This window comes from Thermobia domestica, chromosome 10 (genome assembly GCF_964235325.1).
Source record: "Thermobia domestica chromosome 10, izTheDome1.hap1.1, whole genome shotgun sequence".
Taxonomy (NCBI): domain Eukaryota; kingdom Metazoa; phylum Arthropoda; class Insecta; order Zygentoma; family Lepismatidae; genus Thermobia; species Thermobia domestica.
In genome coordinates, this window is record NC_137463.1 from 194,056,531 (window position 1) to 194,072,638 (window position 16,108).

General features: G+C 35.0%; 2 protein-coding genes across 2 annotated transcripts in view; both read left to right on the forward strand.

The window, feature by feature from the left end:
* LOC145662127 (uncharacterized) overlaps positions 1–5,761 on the forward strand; it is a 29,464-nt gene extending 23,703 nt beyond the window's left edge. The window contains exon 5 of the mRNA XM_081727465.1: positions 4,633–5,761. Within this exon, the coding sequence (XP_081583591.1) occupies positions 4,633–4,745 (113 nt within the window). The 3' untranslated portion in view covers positions 4,746–5,761. The remainder of the gene's footprint in view (positions 1–4,632) is intronic.
* A 2,426-nt stretch (positions 5,762–8,187) lies between these two features.
* LOC145661717 (uncharacterized) lies at positions 8,188–13,359 on the forward strand. Its single transcript, XM_081727050.1, has 2 exons — positions 8,188–8,491; positions 8,675–13,359. The coding sequence occupies exons 1-2, from the start codon at positions 8,188–8,190 to the stop codon at positions 13,357–13,359; spliced, it is 4,989 nt and encodes a 1,662-aa protein (XP_081583176.1).
* Positions 13,360–16,108: the final 2,749 nt, after the last annotated feature.

The window sequence follows — 16,108 nt, forward strand, 5'->3', positions numbered from 1 at the left end:
GATTCTAAGTATTGTGTTTTGAAGTGTTCCAAGAAAGTGAAAACTGCATCTAATGGCAACGAACATGTTTCTGGAAGCTACATTTAATAGCATGTATGGAATTAAAAACATAAGTTGTTCATTAATCCCCAGTTTCAATATAACTTTTGCAAAACAAGCCTCATTATTCATTACTATGATTAATTTATCCTTTCTATTTATTTGTTTTGCAAATTTGTTATTAAATAATCTGATCAAACAATTTTCCAGACAAAATTTTAAGCTGTGCATGAGCAAGGAATCGAATCTCTTCTTACACTTTCGTTGTTGAAGAGTACAAAGGACAAGTACCTACTTGCGTTCCTCTTCTCAATTTACTTAATTAAATATGAAATACAATACGGTATTTTAACCGAAAAATAGTATCATATTAGTTATACAACCTTTCGTCAAGTCTTGCCAACAGCCCACTTTTAACATCCAATCGCCGCCACTGTATGTATTCATAAGCGAGGGAGTGGGCCTATCCAAAATTAAAATCCAATAGTCGCAGGGCGTTAGATCAGAACTCATTGCTGACCATTCAAGGGGGTCACTGTGTCCCAATCAGCATCCTGGAAAACGAGTGTCGAGCGACGCATGAATAGGACGTGAGAAATGAGATGGGTCCCCATCTTGCATAAAGATTAGGTCGTTGTAATCGTCCCACTTTGATACATTCATTGTGTCCTGAATGACGTATGGACTCTCAACCTATGTGGATGTAATGCTGCACCACACTGTGCTGTTGGCTTTTTCCACCAACTACTCTCTGATCCTCTCCTGCTCAATAATAACAATTATGTCGGTTAAGAAACCTTTATCATGAAACAGATTTCATCTGACCACAGGATATTACCGAAAAGATCGGACCAGTCGTCATACCAAGCAAGCATCCGCTCCCCATGCTTTAACCGATAATCACAATCTTCGGGTGATAATTCCTGTCAGTTATGTGGTTTCCATGGACGAAATTTCAACTCTTCCTTCAGAGCAGTTAGAGTTGTATTTCGGGTTAAACCACTGTCTTTGTGATTTTTGAGGACTTCGAGTGAACATTTCCTAAACCACATGTACATTCTCCTTCGTTCTGGATGTTGAGGGGCGACCGCATCTCCTAGTATTCGCTACAGAGTCTGTGTCCATTGGCTTTGAATGCCAATTTCTTATAGTCTTTGCATCTACTGAGGCACGAGGTCCTTTCACACGTCGCCACCACCTCGGAACTTGTGCCACGGATTGCCATAGTTCGTACGAGGATGCCAGCTGAGCTCACTCACGCAAGAGGTTAGACTTGCCCCATGCCTGATAAGAGCAGTGAAATAGATTCTACTATTGTAAGCAACAACATGTTTCTGTTTCGCGAAATTTGATTAAATATTAAAATGTTGAAAACCATTTTCAGCAGGAACTTAATTTAAATAAGATTAAAACTAACGATGTTTGGCGGCGAACTACTCCTAGACCTCTGCACCGACTTTGATTATTTTTGATACATGAGTGAACCATGGCCGAACTTAGGTTTTTGGCACAGTATTGTTTTCCGAAAGCGTTCCCAAGACGGAGAGAACATTCCTAACAAGTGCATTCCAATGCTAACATGGGAAGTAAAATTTAAAGATAAGGGGTTAATTGTTTGTTTGATTCACATAGCAACCAACAAGTGTCCTTTTTTGTTTTTAACGCATTTAAACCGCAGTAACAAGAAATATTGATTTAACGGAAGTCTTCATGTTAAAATACCTCTTTTCTGGCCATATAGGATAGTGGGGAAGGGAGTTGAAGTATTTTCCGTAAATTTATTCTCCCTGCGCGAAGAGCGAGCATTTTAACTAGTTATTTGTATATTGTTTGCAATAGACTATTTATTTTATTTATCACAAACAATATAACTGTTGTTTGCAATGGTTATTAATTTTTCAGAGATAGTTCTATGTTAATATATTTAGACACAAAAAGTATCCAATTTGCCCTTCTAATTTTTGACAATTGGGTAAAATGAAGAGCGAAGGGTCGGAAAGGGAGGGTATTGTGAGAGCATGGCAACACCGGCTTGTCAGTTAGAAAGTAAAAAGTATTCTGAGTGCCTAGCTGACCTTAGCGCCACTCAGAAATTGGTGTTCACACATCAAGTCATTTGTGTCACGAATATATATAATGAACAGATTACGCGATATAATTACCGAATTATTTGTTCTAACAAAATGCTATGGGTATCCTTTATATATGGAACTTTAATACAACTGACAGGTCAATCAATGTTAAATCTTTTCAAGAGAAGACTCCTTACATTTCCTTACATTTCCTTACATTTCCAACGTCATTCCTTACATTTCGAACTTCTAAACGAAGCAAGAGTACTGCACTTGGCTATTATTGCCATTAAATGTTTTGTAGACATTATAAATTTTTCAACGATTTCATTGCTGCCTTCTTCTTTACCTTTGAAAAACTAAAGGTTCTTTAGATCATTCCTACTAGGAAAGAAGCTTTTACGAAGGAATAAGAGAAAATTTACGTATAATAGTAATATTAACTATATTTTAAGAAAATATCATAAAACGTTGGAACTTTATTTTTTAATGATTTATTTTTCAATTTTATTTATTTATTTATTTATTTTTTGTGAAGTACGCTTACTCAGTGGACACTTCCCAAGTTTTTGTCTTTGAACTCTAAAAGATGATAAAAATAGCAATTCAACTATCTGAAAATTATAGAACCTACAAAATATTAAGAATAATTGCATGCAAGAGCTACATATTGTTTTTAATGGATTGCTTGTTTTTAATTAAGAATATGAATCCTCATCAAGGTGTCTAATAACTTGATCCAAACGTATTATTGAAAATAATACTTATAATTTTAGCAAATATTTTAAGTCTGAAGAAAGATACAGAGCAAATGAGCAACAACATTATCAATAACGAAAATAAATCAATAAGTGAAATAAAATTAAAATATAAATTTTACCTAATAATAATTAATAATTGTATGGTTGCGAAACATGGTCGCTTACTCTGAGGGAAGAACATAGACTGAAAGTATTTGAGAACAAGATCCTGAGACGAATATTCGGACCCAAGAGGAACGGGAATGGGGAATGGCGGAAACTTCATAACGAGGAACTACATAATTTATACGGTTTACCCAACATTGTTAGGAGACTTAGGAGGCTTAGGTGGGCAGGTCATGTAGCTAGAATGGAAGAAAGTAGAAACGCTTTCAAAGTTTTGACTGGAAGACCAATCGGAAAACGACAATTAGGAAGACCTAGACGCAGATGGGATAACAACATTAAGATGGATCTCGCGGAGATAGGAATACAAAGTAGAAATTGGATCCAATTGGTTAAGGATAGAAGTCAGTGGAGAGCTTTTGTGAATGCGGCATTGAACCTCCGGGTTAGTTAGTTAGATAATGATAATAAATAAATTGAAACTATCAGCATGGATACAAAAGTTTATGACATGTTTGTTACGAATTTAATGATAGATTCTCAATACTCACTGTATTTGGCTAAGTATTCTGCACTTGATAAGCTATAGTACTCCCTGTATTTGGTTAAGTATTCTGCACTTGATAAGCTATAGTATTACTTTCAATCCTAATTAGATTGTAGAAGTTGAGTTGAGTTGAGTTGATTTTGAGTTTAACGTCCCGTTCAGCAGCGAGGCTATATGAGACGTGGATCTACTGATTAACGTGGAATCCGAACCACATGAGCTCCCGCCGGGAATCGAACCCGGGTCTCCCACGCCAAAGGCGCGTGGAAAACGAGGAAGCGTGTCACGCACTTATAAAAGGCAGATGATTTACTGTTCAAAGCTTTTTGTTTTCAAGTGACTTACCGGTAAAAAAAAAAAAAAAAAAAAAAAAAAGCCCTAAATCGTCTAAACCATTTTATGTGAATATACTAAATCAGATATACATTTACTAATTAAAAGAATCGTTTCTTACCTGATAATAATGTACCTTAAGCATCACCCACACAGAAATTCAAACGTTATTTTCTTTAATACACTACTGTTGTTACGAGAAGTATCCTGATAATTGGAACACTTTTGTCTCCATGTCTTACATTCAAAAAAATAGCACATAACTTCGATTTCTCAGAACTTTTGCCTCGCATCTCAACTTCATAACACATGATAATCTTTTACATACGTTCAACTTAAGAAGCTCATGTGACTTTCTGTCTTGATCTCTCAGGTCTCGTCTTTCTGAAGAAGGTAATATAAATAAATATGTATACATGTAGAAATATTTCTAATTTTTTATTTTACGCAGTGACATACGCAGAATATCGTCTAGGGGGCTCCCAAGTTCGTATCATTTCAGGCGTTTGTACGCATAATTTAATATAGTAAATGTTTATTTTTGCATGTTATCTTGCTGAAGATGGGTTTAAACCTGTGTCCCCTGGAGTACGCAACTGAGGTACCATAATATTCCATACTCCATATCCTGCTGAAAGTTTTCTCTGGTGATTATTGTAAGACAATATACTGTATATTTTATTGTGGTAGAATTAATCCATTAATGTAAAATAGTCTTATATAGCCATTTATAATTAGCTACTTTGAATTAAAATATCTTTTGCTTTTATTCTAGGCCATACAGCTGGTTATCATGGTACGGGAACAAAAGCTGATTTAGACAATCATGCTAATCAACGGAACCCTAATAACAGCGAGTACAGAGGGGGTTCAAACATGAAAAATTGAACTTGCTTGATTGCACTGTCACTTTCTAATGTTTATGTTTTCTACTTTGCCCTTTAATGTTCAATACAAATGAATTCAGATTAATTTATACTTTTCAGTTCATTTCAATTTGTACAATGGGTTAACAAATTTAAAGTAAACCGTTACACTTTCTACATATTTGTAGATCAGTTTAAGGCTGTAAAATCACTATAAAATTGAAATTCATAGTATTGAGAAGGATAGAAATTTTAAAAAAAGTGTAATTTCGGTAAAAAAAAAAAAAAAAGTGACTTAAGCATTATGTCATTGACTTTTGAATGAAATTTTTGATTATATGAATATTTATAGGATGCAGAATTAAAACAAAAATTAACAGCAAAATTCCATTTAGAAATTTACATTGGATTATTAGTAATATCGGATCTAGCCTTTTTGTTTTAGAAATTGCAGAGGAAAGAAGAAAAGTGTTCTGAATACCACCCTTGTGTTTCCTCCAAATGATCTCCTTAACATTTGACAGTTCAGTTAGAAACAAAGAAGATAATTTAATTTGTTTTTCCACCTTAAATGTTAAATGAGAACATAGAAACATTTTCTAAAATATTGGTTGCTTTGTTTATTTATGTTATTTATTTTTTAAAAAAAAATGTTCAATAAACAGATAATAAAAAATTTTGAAAGTAAGTATCGGACACACAGTGATGCAATATCATAGTTACATATTCTTAATATGGATATCTTACAAATGATATAATGTATTTTAGTTCACCAATTAGATATGGTTATACAAACATGTATAGTGTCTCCATTTGATACTTATCTCGAAGAGCAACCTTCTCTCTCTCTCTCTCTTTTAGATCCGAGATTACATTAGATACAGATTCTTTAAATAAGATTAATGCTAATTTTATAGTGAATAAGATACAAAGTGTAACGGTTTTCTTAAGAACATGCTTGTAAGACATGTTACACATATTTGTAATTTATTTTATTTTTTATTTTATCATGTAATTGATATGTGAAAATAAAGCACATTGAACACATAAGTTTGACTCTTTATTCGTACGTAGATACCTATTTCCTTTAAACCAATTTCTTTCAATTTGTACATTTGTCTGAAATCAACGAACTTTCAAGTTTACAAACATTTCAATTAAGATGTCGCTAGGAGAAATCAAGAAGAATGTATTTTCCATATCTAACACATCGAACAAGTTTAGTTACGTTTAGTTGTTTTATGCAGATAAAAAAAAAATCTTCTGTTTTACACTACTAATACCTTTTATAAGAAGGTTGCAGCACACAGTTTGAGGTGGTTTTGAGACATTAGTAAGTCATTGTGTCTCCCCTGGATTGATCTCAGTCATTACTACAGTGAATACCTCATCCCTTTCGACCCCAACACTACCCAAGGAAGAAGTCACCATTACCATAATTTTCAGTTTCCTACATACTGTAGAAAGATAATGGAACGGATGAAATCCAGACAAAGTGGATAATCAAGATATGAATGATGAAAAAACTCTCTTCCCAGATTCACTTGGTGGTATCGACACATCTTGAGCTCACTACCATTATTCAAGAAAGAAGTTTGCAGTAATTTCTAGGGCGGTAACTAGCACTCATATCACAAATAGGGTAATGAGATACGCCCATTGTGCGATAGTCTCCAGCCTATCTTCCAGTTTATATACTGGTGGAGGGAACTTCTCTAGCAAATAGGAGTCTACCCGCCATCAGTATCGGCTCTGGAGCGTTAAGGCAAGCTCAAATTCCCCTTATGGTGCTGAAATAGCACAAGGTACCGAATCCCACGGTATGACCACGACCCGGCAGAGACCAACCCACTTTGTGGGATACCTTTGGAATTACAAAGGGGTAAATTCCAGGCCTGTCTACCCCAGTTCTATGTGCTGAGATACCACTAAATTACCGGATCCAATGGCACGTGCTAGTTACCCATTTTGGGAGGATAACCGATGTCTCAGCTCCCTCAGTGGAGTAAAACTTTTTTCTGTGCACTTATCTTATTATACTGAAAAGTGTAAGAAGTCTTGTCGATTAAGTTGTGTACTCTACGAAAAGACATCTATTGAGGGTTAAAAGTAATTGTAGACTGAATATAAAATCCATACTAAGTGCCAAAACAAAAATATTGAGTAAACAGCCGAGATGTTACTTCAGAACTTATGGGACATATAGGCACGCGCGTTCTTCTGGGGATTATTTGAACTACTTCCACAGTGAATACTATAAAACCAGTCTTACACTGAGTAGTGTTAGGCACATAGGCCATATTTTTACATTAAACCGAACTTCTCCATTTTTGGCACAGCACGGATTTTATATTCAGTCTACAACTGTATTTTTAGAGAAAATCTAATTGTTGATAGATACATTGGTTAAAGGTGAGCCAACTAAGAATTTGATGGGCAGTTAAGTGAATTGTATTCACGTAATAAATATCTGTAAAGAAGCTTTAATAAAAAGTTGTTAACGAAAGAATTCAGTGTGTGTTCAAGAGCTTGGTAGACGTAATAAATATCTGTGGATGTGAGATATTTATTGTTTTAATAAAGATGAAGATTGTTACAGGAAGCCAGATCATTATTGTTTTAGGGTTGTTGTAACTGGATCGCTGTTAGTATTCTGATTAGAGATGCAAAACCTCGAAAAAAATCCGGCATTTTTAAAAAAGAAGACCGAAGTATTTTCCACTGCTTTATTGCCTGGGAAATTTTTGGCTTTTTTGAACATTTCAATTTCAGACAAGAAATAACAGTACGTTTACTTATTATTATTATTATTATTGTTAAGTCTTATATTATGTAGTAATATTTTTAAGAACTGGAAACACTGTTTTTACGAATTTTAGATTTCATTTGTTATTCAAGATGGAAAGTGTTGAAGAGAGAAGGTGCATAAGGCACGAGGCACGAACATTTCTTCCAGAATTGTAAAGTTAAGTTTGTTATTTAAGTGCAATGAACACAGTGAAGTTGTTATATGTACTTTGTGGTTTATTTTAAGTGTTAGTTGAAAACCAGCGATTAGTAAGGTACAATAAAAACTAAAAACAAGTATTGGAAGTTTCCATTGTTAGAAGACAGTCCATTACCAGTAAAGTAAATGGCGCACGTTTAAGAACATAAGCATAAACAGTTTTTTTGGTCCTCCAGTGCCGGATGGAGGAAGTGTTGTGCCAAGAAAAATAATAAGTGAATCATTCAAACATTCATATTGACTATGTGTGTGTAAAGACAGTGAGTGTTACGAATCAGAAGCAAAATTGACCTAGTGGACTTATCACGTACGCGCCTACGCATTCAGCTGTGCATTGCAATCTGAAGAAAAACAAAGGCGCAATGTAGCAGTCACGTAGCTAAGTATATTTTTTTGTTTCTTTTACTTGTGTAAAGGTCTGTTGTTATAAGGACTTCAGGTAGATATATCACAAGCAATGGATTCAAATACTAATTCTCTTATAAAGGCAAGAGGCCTAGCTAAAGCTTCCCTTACAAGAATGAAAACATTTGTTGAACAATTTGGAGCAGACGGCGATGTAATGCAAATTAAAGTTAGGTGTGCACGTTTACCCAATATATTCAAAGAATATGATGAAGTGCAAAAACAGCTTGAATTAAAGGACGAAAACGATGAATACACACAGGATAGAGACTTGTTTGAAGCCACTTATTACGATACTCTTGCAAAGATGACGTCAATTGTTGAAACAGCTGAGAAGGCTAGTAGTAGCAATAGAAGTTCGTCAGATAATTCAACCGCGAATACAGGGTGTCTAAAATTACCAGTCATAAAGCTACCAACATTTAAAGGTCAAGTTACAGATTTCAGACATTTTCATGATACTTTCAGTAGTTTGGTTGTAAACAATCAGAGTTTAGATGATATTCAAAGATTTCATTATTTGTTGTCCTCATTATCAGGTGAAGCAAGCAAATTAGTTGAGAATATACCCGTGACAGGTGAAAATTTCAAACTTGCTTGGGAAATGATATGCAAAAGGTATAATAATCCAAAGCTAATAGCAACTGCTCATGTAAAGGCATTGTTTTCATTACCAACTGTCAGTAAAGATTCAGTGGCGGACTTAAGGACATTATTAAATCAAACTATAAGTAACGTAAATGCACTTAAGGCGTTACAGTTAGATACTCCTTTGGAGGATATATTGTTATCGCACCTAGTTTTGGAAAAGCTAGATGAACAAACACGTAAAGACTTTGAAAATCAAACAAATAGGGAACAGTTTGCTAGTTTAGAAGAACTTCATGTATTTTTAGAAAATAAATGCCAGGCCTTAGAATTGGTAAAGTCTACGCAATCAAAGTCGAATTTCAGTAAATCTAATGTTGTTAAGGATGTAAAAAATGCTAGACAATCTTATGTGAGTACTAATGTTTTGTGTTCGTTTTGTCAACAAAGTCATGCGTTGCAAAAGTGTAATGAGTTTCAGAAATTAAGTGTATCCAAAAGATTAAGTTTTGCGAAACAGAACAAGCTTTGTTTTAATTGCTTGAAAGTTGTCAACCATGTAGCGAAAGATTGTTCGCTAAATGCATGCAAAATATGTAATCTCAAGCATCACACGTTATTGCATAGTGATTTTAAGAAATCAAAGCCTAATCATGCTGTAAGTGTTGAAAATGATTCTGTTACGGAACCTGTAGGTGAAAAGTCAATGTCTCAAGGACAGGAAGTTGTTAATACTAGTACTTATTGCTCTGTGAAGCCTAAAAGTAATGTGCGTGTTTTACTTTCAACTGCAGTTGTTCAAGTTAAAGATTGCAATGGTAAATTACATATGGTTAGGGCTTTGCTTGATAGTTGTTCCCAATCTCATTTTGCAACAGAATCTCTCATTCAAAGGTTAAAATTAAAGAAATATCCTATGAATGTTCCTGTACAAGGTATTAATAATGTAAGTTGCAACGTTAAATACGGAAGTAAGTTACAAGTATTCTCTGCTGTAAGTGATTTTAGTGTAGATGTTGAGTGTTTTGTATTGCCAAAAATAGCGGGAAATTTACCTGATGCTGATATTGACATTAAAGAATGGAACTTTCCACCGAATTTACAGTTAGCGGATCCTAATTTCAACAAGTCTGGTAAGATTGATTTGTTGTTAGGTGCTGGAATTTTCTTTAGTCTACTCAAAGCAGGACAACAGGTGCGTCCAGGTGCATTTCCAGTTCTCCAAAATACAGAGTTAGGATGGATAGTTTCAGGACAATATCAGATGCCAAAGCACAACAACTTCACGCCAGAACATCGAACATTTTTTTTGCACAACAACGATGATTTAAGCCATCAGCTGCAGAAGTTTTGGAAAATAGAAGATATTCAAGAAACTCCTTTATCCAAAGAAGAAAGGGAGTGCGAAGAACATTTTATCGCAAACACCAGAAGACATTCAACAGGACGCTTTATAGTGAGACTGCCATTCAAACAAGAAGTGACCCAGTTAGGTGATTCTTATAAGACAGCTGTTCAGCGTTTACAACAACTAGAAAAAAGGTTAAATAGATGCCCCAAGTTACGCACAGATTATGTGGCATTCCTTGAAGAGTATGAAGCTTTGGAACATATGAAGGAAGTGGAAGGCAACTCTAATATTACTCAAGGATATTACTTGCCTCATCATCCAGTTATTAAGGAAGCTAGTACTACTACGAAGACTAGAGTAGTATTTGATGCATCCGCATGCTCAACTAGTGGCATTTCACTGAACGATGTTCTCAAAGTTGGTCCAACTGTGCAAGACGATTTGCAGTCAATTGTATTAAGATTTCGCACCTACCCTATAGCTTTTACTGCAGATATAGAGAAGATGTATCGACAGATTTTGATTGATGAGCGTGACTGTAAATTCCAGAAGATCTTGTGGAGAAGATCAGAAGAAGAACCCATTAAGGTATATGAATTAAAAACTGTCACATACGGAACAGCCTCAGCGCCTTTTCTTGCTACTCGCTGTCAAGAGCAATTAAGTGCAGAAGAAGCTTGTGAATATCCGAAGGCAGCACAAGTTCTGAAGAATGACTTCTATATTGACGATTGTATTTCAGGAGCTGAAAGTGTGGAGGAAGCTTTAAAGATAAAGGACGAATTAATACAAATGCTACAAAAGGGTGTTTTTTTGCTAAGAAAGTGGTGTTCCAACAGTACTGAGTTATTGGAATCCATCTCTGAAGAATTGAGAGAAACACAACTTCCATTACGCTTAGACGATAAGGGTCAAATCAAAACATTAGGATTACTTTGGCATCCAGCAACTGATCAACTTCAAGTGATGAATGGATTCACTCTAAATCAAAGGTCGAATAATAATTTAACAAAACGCAAGATGTTGGGTATTATTGCTTCAATCTTTGATCCGTTGGGAATTGTTAGTCCAATAACAATCGTATGTAAGATAATTCTTCAAGATCTGTGGCAAGCAGGATTGGAGTGGGATGAAACACTTCCTAAAGAACTACAGCAAAGATGCAAGACAGTACTTGAATTCATTCCTTCATTATCAGATATCAGTGTAGACAGAATGGTTCTTCAGTTGGGTACCTTGATAGACATTCAAGTTCACGCTTTCTCAGACGCTTCAGAAAAGGCTTATGGGACATGTGTGTATTTAAGATCCGTCAGCAAGGATGGTCAAGTTACTTCGAAGTTATTATGTGCTAAGTCCAAAGTGGCGCCCATAAAGAAGATTTCCCTGCCTCGCTTAGAGTTAGGTGCAGCAGTGTTATCAGCAAAACTTGTCAAGAAAGTAACTAAGGCATTAAAACAACGAATATCCCAGTTGTATATGTGGACAGATTCTATGGTGGTCTTAGCATGGTTAAGAGCAAGTCCAAATAGATGGAAAACATTTGTTGGCAATCGAGTTGCTGAGGTACAAGAAGTGGGAGGGGAATGGAGACACGTCGCTTCAAGTGAAAATCCTGCAGATATTATATCAAGGGGAACAAGTCCTGACAAGTTAATACATAATAATTTGTGGTGGAACGGTCCTCAGTGGTTACAGTGTTCTTCACTTGATTGGCCTAAGACGGAGCCTGCCCCACTCAGAGAGATTCCTGAACAGAAGAAATTAAAATCAAGTTACTTAGTGACAACTCAAGATAATAGTATGATCGAAAAATTCTCTACTTTGAACAAACTTCAGAGAGTCTTGGCTTATTGCATGCGGTTTTACAAGAATGCTAAAGTAGAAGCATCAAGAAGAAATGTAGACGCTCTTACTTTGGAAGAAATTGAAGAAGTTTTAATCAGACTAATACGAGAAGTTCAAAGTTCAGTTTATGCTAAGGAAATGGCTGATCTTAAAGAAAGTGGAAGAGTTAGCAATAAGAGCAAACTCTTGTCTCTCAATCCTTTCATATGTGATCAACAATTACTAAGAGTTGGTGGAAGATTAAAAATGTCTGAACTTGAATTTGACGCTAAACATCAAATTATTCTACCACCAGATCATCACCTAACAAGACTAATTATGGAACATGAACATAGGCGATTGCTACATTCTGGATGTCAGTTAATGCTAGCCTCACTAAGGCAAAGGTATTGGATACCTAATGGTAAAAATGCCATCAAGAAAGTAATTAGAAGGTGTCTTACATGTCAAAGATTAAAGGCGTCTGGACCAGATCAATTAATGGGACAACTACCAAAACATAGAGTAGAACTAACAAGACCTTTCACAAATTCTGGAATTGACTTTGCTGGTCCTATTTACATCAAAACTGGTACCAGAAAGTCAAAAACAAAGGTGAAGTGCTACATTGCAGTGTTTGTGTGTTTAGCAACAAAGGCTATCCATCTCGAAGTTGTGAGTGATCTTACTAGTCAGGCATTTTTAGCTGCTTTGAGAAGATTCATATCTCGTCGAGGTAGATGCAAGCATATCTATAGCGACAATGGAACTACGTTCATTGGTGCCAACAAGGAACTTCAAGAAGTCGCAAAGTTGTTGCATACAGGTGACCATCAAGAAAGGATTAAGAATTTTGCAACTACTGAAGGAATCCAATGGCATTTTATTCCGCCATATTCGCCCAACTTCGGTGGTCTTTGGGAGGCTGCAGTTAAGTCCTTTAAATACCACTTAAGAAGAGTCATGGGAATGTCATATCTCATGTTTGAAGAATTAACAACATTAACCACACAAATAGAAGCTTGCTTAAATTCGAGACCTCTTGTAGCATTATCCAATGATCCTAATGATCCAGTAGCATTAACTCCTGGTCATTTTCTTATTGGTCAACCATTGACAGCGCTACCAGAACGAGACTTACATCACGAGAAGATTAGTTCAATTCAAAGATGGCAAAGGATCCAACAACAGTTTTGGAGAAGATGGTATATGGAATATTTGTCACAACTACAAGGAAGAAATAAGTGGAAGAGAAGCTGTGCAAACATACAGCCAGGTCAATTGGTGGTTCTCAAAGAAGATAAGCTACCTCCTCTATCGTGGAAATTGGGAGTCATCACTGAAGTGCATTCTGGACCTGACGGTTTGGTTCGAGTGGCTACTGTTAGAACTTCCAATGGTTTATATAAACGCTCAATTAGAGGACTTTGTGTTTTACCAAATAATGATGAATCGTAATGTCATTCATGTTAAAGTATATTTATTTCCTGTTTTAGTATATTTTATTTGTTGTTATGTAAAGTTTGTTTCCTTTTCTATTTTTTTAAAAAAAGGTCACTAGCCCTTTTTTGGCGGGCGGCATGTTAAGTCTTATATTATGTAGTAATATTTTTAAGAACTGGAAACACTGTTTTTACGAATTTTAGATTTCATTTGTTATTCAAGATGGAAAGTGTTGAAGAGAGAAGGTGCATAAGGCACGAGGCACGAACATTTCTTCCAGAATTGTAAAGTTAAGTTTGTTATTTAAGTGCAATGAACACAGTGAAGTTGTTATATGTACTTTGTGGTTTATTTTAAGTGTTAGTTGAAAACCAGCGATTAGTAAGGTACAATAAAAACTAAAAACAAGTATTGGAAGTTTCCATTGTTAGAAGACAGTCCATTACCAGTAAAGTAAATGGCGCACGTTTAAGAACATAAGCATAAACAATTATTATTATTATTATTATTATTATTATTATTATTATTATTATTATTATTATTATTATTATTACATTATAACACGAAGAAAACGTTTAGTATATGCATTCCGGGGAGAAAATTCATAACAAAATTCAATAACCAAGGATGGGAAGGGAAAAGGGCAAATCGATGGACATCATGAGTTTTCTAATTCGAACGAATTATTTGTCGAGTTATTACAATAATTTTCGACAGCAAAAATGTTTTAAATAAAATGTAATGTTAGCAATAACTGTTCTGAAAATGTAGTAATTAGACTTAGTCGAACAAACTTGTCATTTAGAATTTATACACAAACTAAACTTCAGTTAGTAACGGTTTTGGAGTTAGAAGAATTTTATGTCGGAGGTTATGCAGAACAAGCTTATCTATCTATCTATCTACCTATATACGTGACACTTAATGAGGCTGTTGAAATCCGAGCGGGAGAAGGTTAAGATATTACACCCAAGTCTTTCACTTCAAATAAATTGACTCGATATAACACTAAAGAAAAAAATAAATTCTGTATATATACAAGGTGTTACAAAAATGTGTCACGATATTTTGGAAACAGATTCCTTACATCAAAATCAGAAAAAAAAAAAAAATTCTATGGACCTGTGCTTAAAAGTAGATAGTTTCGGAGATATAGGGTGCCGAAAATGTGAAACAAGTAAACTTTAAAAGTTTATAGCTGCACTACCTATGAGACCTAGCGTAGTCGGATCAAGACATCACTGAGAAACTGGTATGTGAACTATCTAATTATCCATGTTTAAGTACTTGCACACCGATTTTTAGAGAGGTAGGTGGGAAATGATCATGCACTCCCAAACAGCCTCTCAAAATGATTGTGTAATTACCGGAGGTTCTGAAAGATGGATATTTGGATAATTCAGATACTAGTTTCGCAGTGATGTATTGACCCGATTACGATCAGTCCTATAGTAGTGGGACTACGGACCTTTAAAGTTCATTTTTCACGTTTTTGGCACCCTATAACTAAGAAACTATGCCCTTCTGACCACAGGTCCATATGAACTTTTTTTCTTATTTTGATATGAGGAATCCATTTCCAAAATAATGTGACAAATTTTTGTAACACCCTATATACAAATATATATTTTACCGTTAAACTAACATACCTAAAGTGGTCGTTTATGGCTTGTTGTAAACTGAACTTATATTAGGTTCTTAATAAAATATCTCAAACGCTCACAATAAATTATTTCCTGAACATTTGGAACGAGCTGTAAGCCAAATTTTATGTGAAAACAAAATGAATTTGTATCTCTTTGTGATTTATGACACTTTTTTTTTCTTGCCTGCAAATTCGAGTTTAGAGAACCAGTAAAACATATCAAGGTGTGTATAGTAACTTCCGGGTAGCCTTCACCGGTGGTTCAGTGGCTAGAATGTGCATCTTTGATGCACGTGGTCGCAGCTGCAATTCCCTTTGTGAGAACACAAAAATTTACTTTCACAATCAATCACTTTCATTAATCATCCGTTTACTTTAATCTAAAGATTGTTAAACCAAAAATAATATTAAAAAATGAAAAATCAAAATTCAACTTTGCAGGTACTTTGTAAGATGGTTAAGCAACCAACAGGACTGTTCTGGTATACTTGCACTTGCTGAGCACCAATGAAATCAGTTAGTTCGAAAATCAATAAAGATAGCTAGCCCCAGACTGAAATACTGTAAAGACCCTTTTTACATTACAGAATCCAGTGAAAGAAGACAAAAGTGATACTTGAGTAAGAAAATCCAAAAAAGTCAAAACAGCGAAAATTCACTCCCCCCACCCAAAAAAAAGCCATTTTTTTAATAGGAAAATATCTCCAAGAAAGCCATCTTTTTTTTTTTTTTTTTTTTGTATCTCGAATACATAGTTATAGCTATTTCCACCTAATAGTCATGACTGTAGCGTTCCTCGTACCATTCTATATTATCAACCATTAAACCCAATATACAGCTATATAGCCTTTCAAATACTCTACAATAACTACTGCCTTTGTGATTTGAACTTATGCAAGACTTCTTTACCTTTGTGATGACTTCCTCACAAATGTTTTGAAAGGCCAAAAATTAGCACTATCACTACTTGTAGACTCTTATATAGGTTCTTATATTCTTTTTCGTCATTCATATATACACCTCATTTTACATTTACGTGCAGTGGCGTATTTACGATTTTGTTTCGGGAGGGGCTTTGCTAACTTTCGGGGGGGCTTTGCCTGGAAATGTGAAAATTCT

Coding starts and splice junctions, on each gene's coding strand:
- LOC145661717 (XM_081727050.1), top strand. CDS start 8,188: ATGGATTCAAATACTAATTCTCTTATAAAGGCAAGAGGCCTAGCTAAA. Junction 8,492..8,674: donor GGCTAGTAGTAGCAATAGAA/GTTCGTCAGATA, acceptor CCTCATTATCAG/GTGAAGCAAGCAAATTAGTT.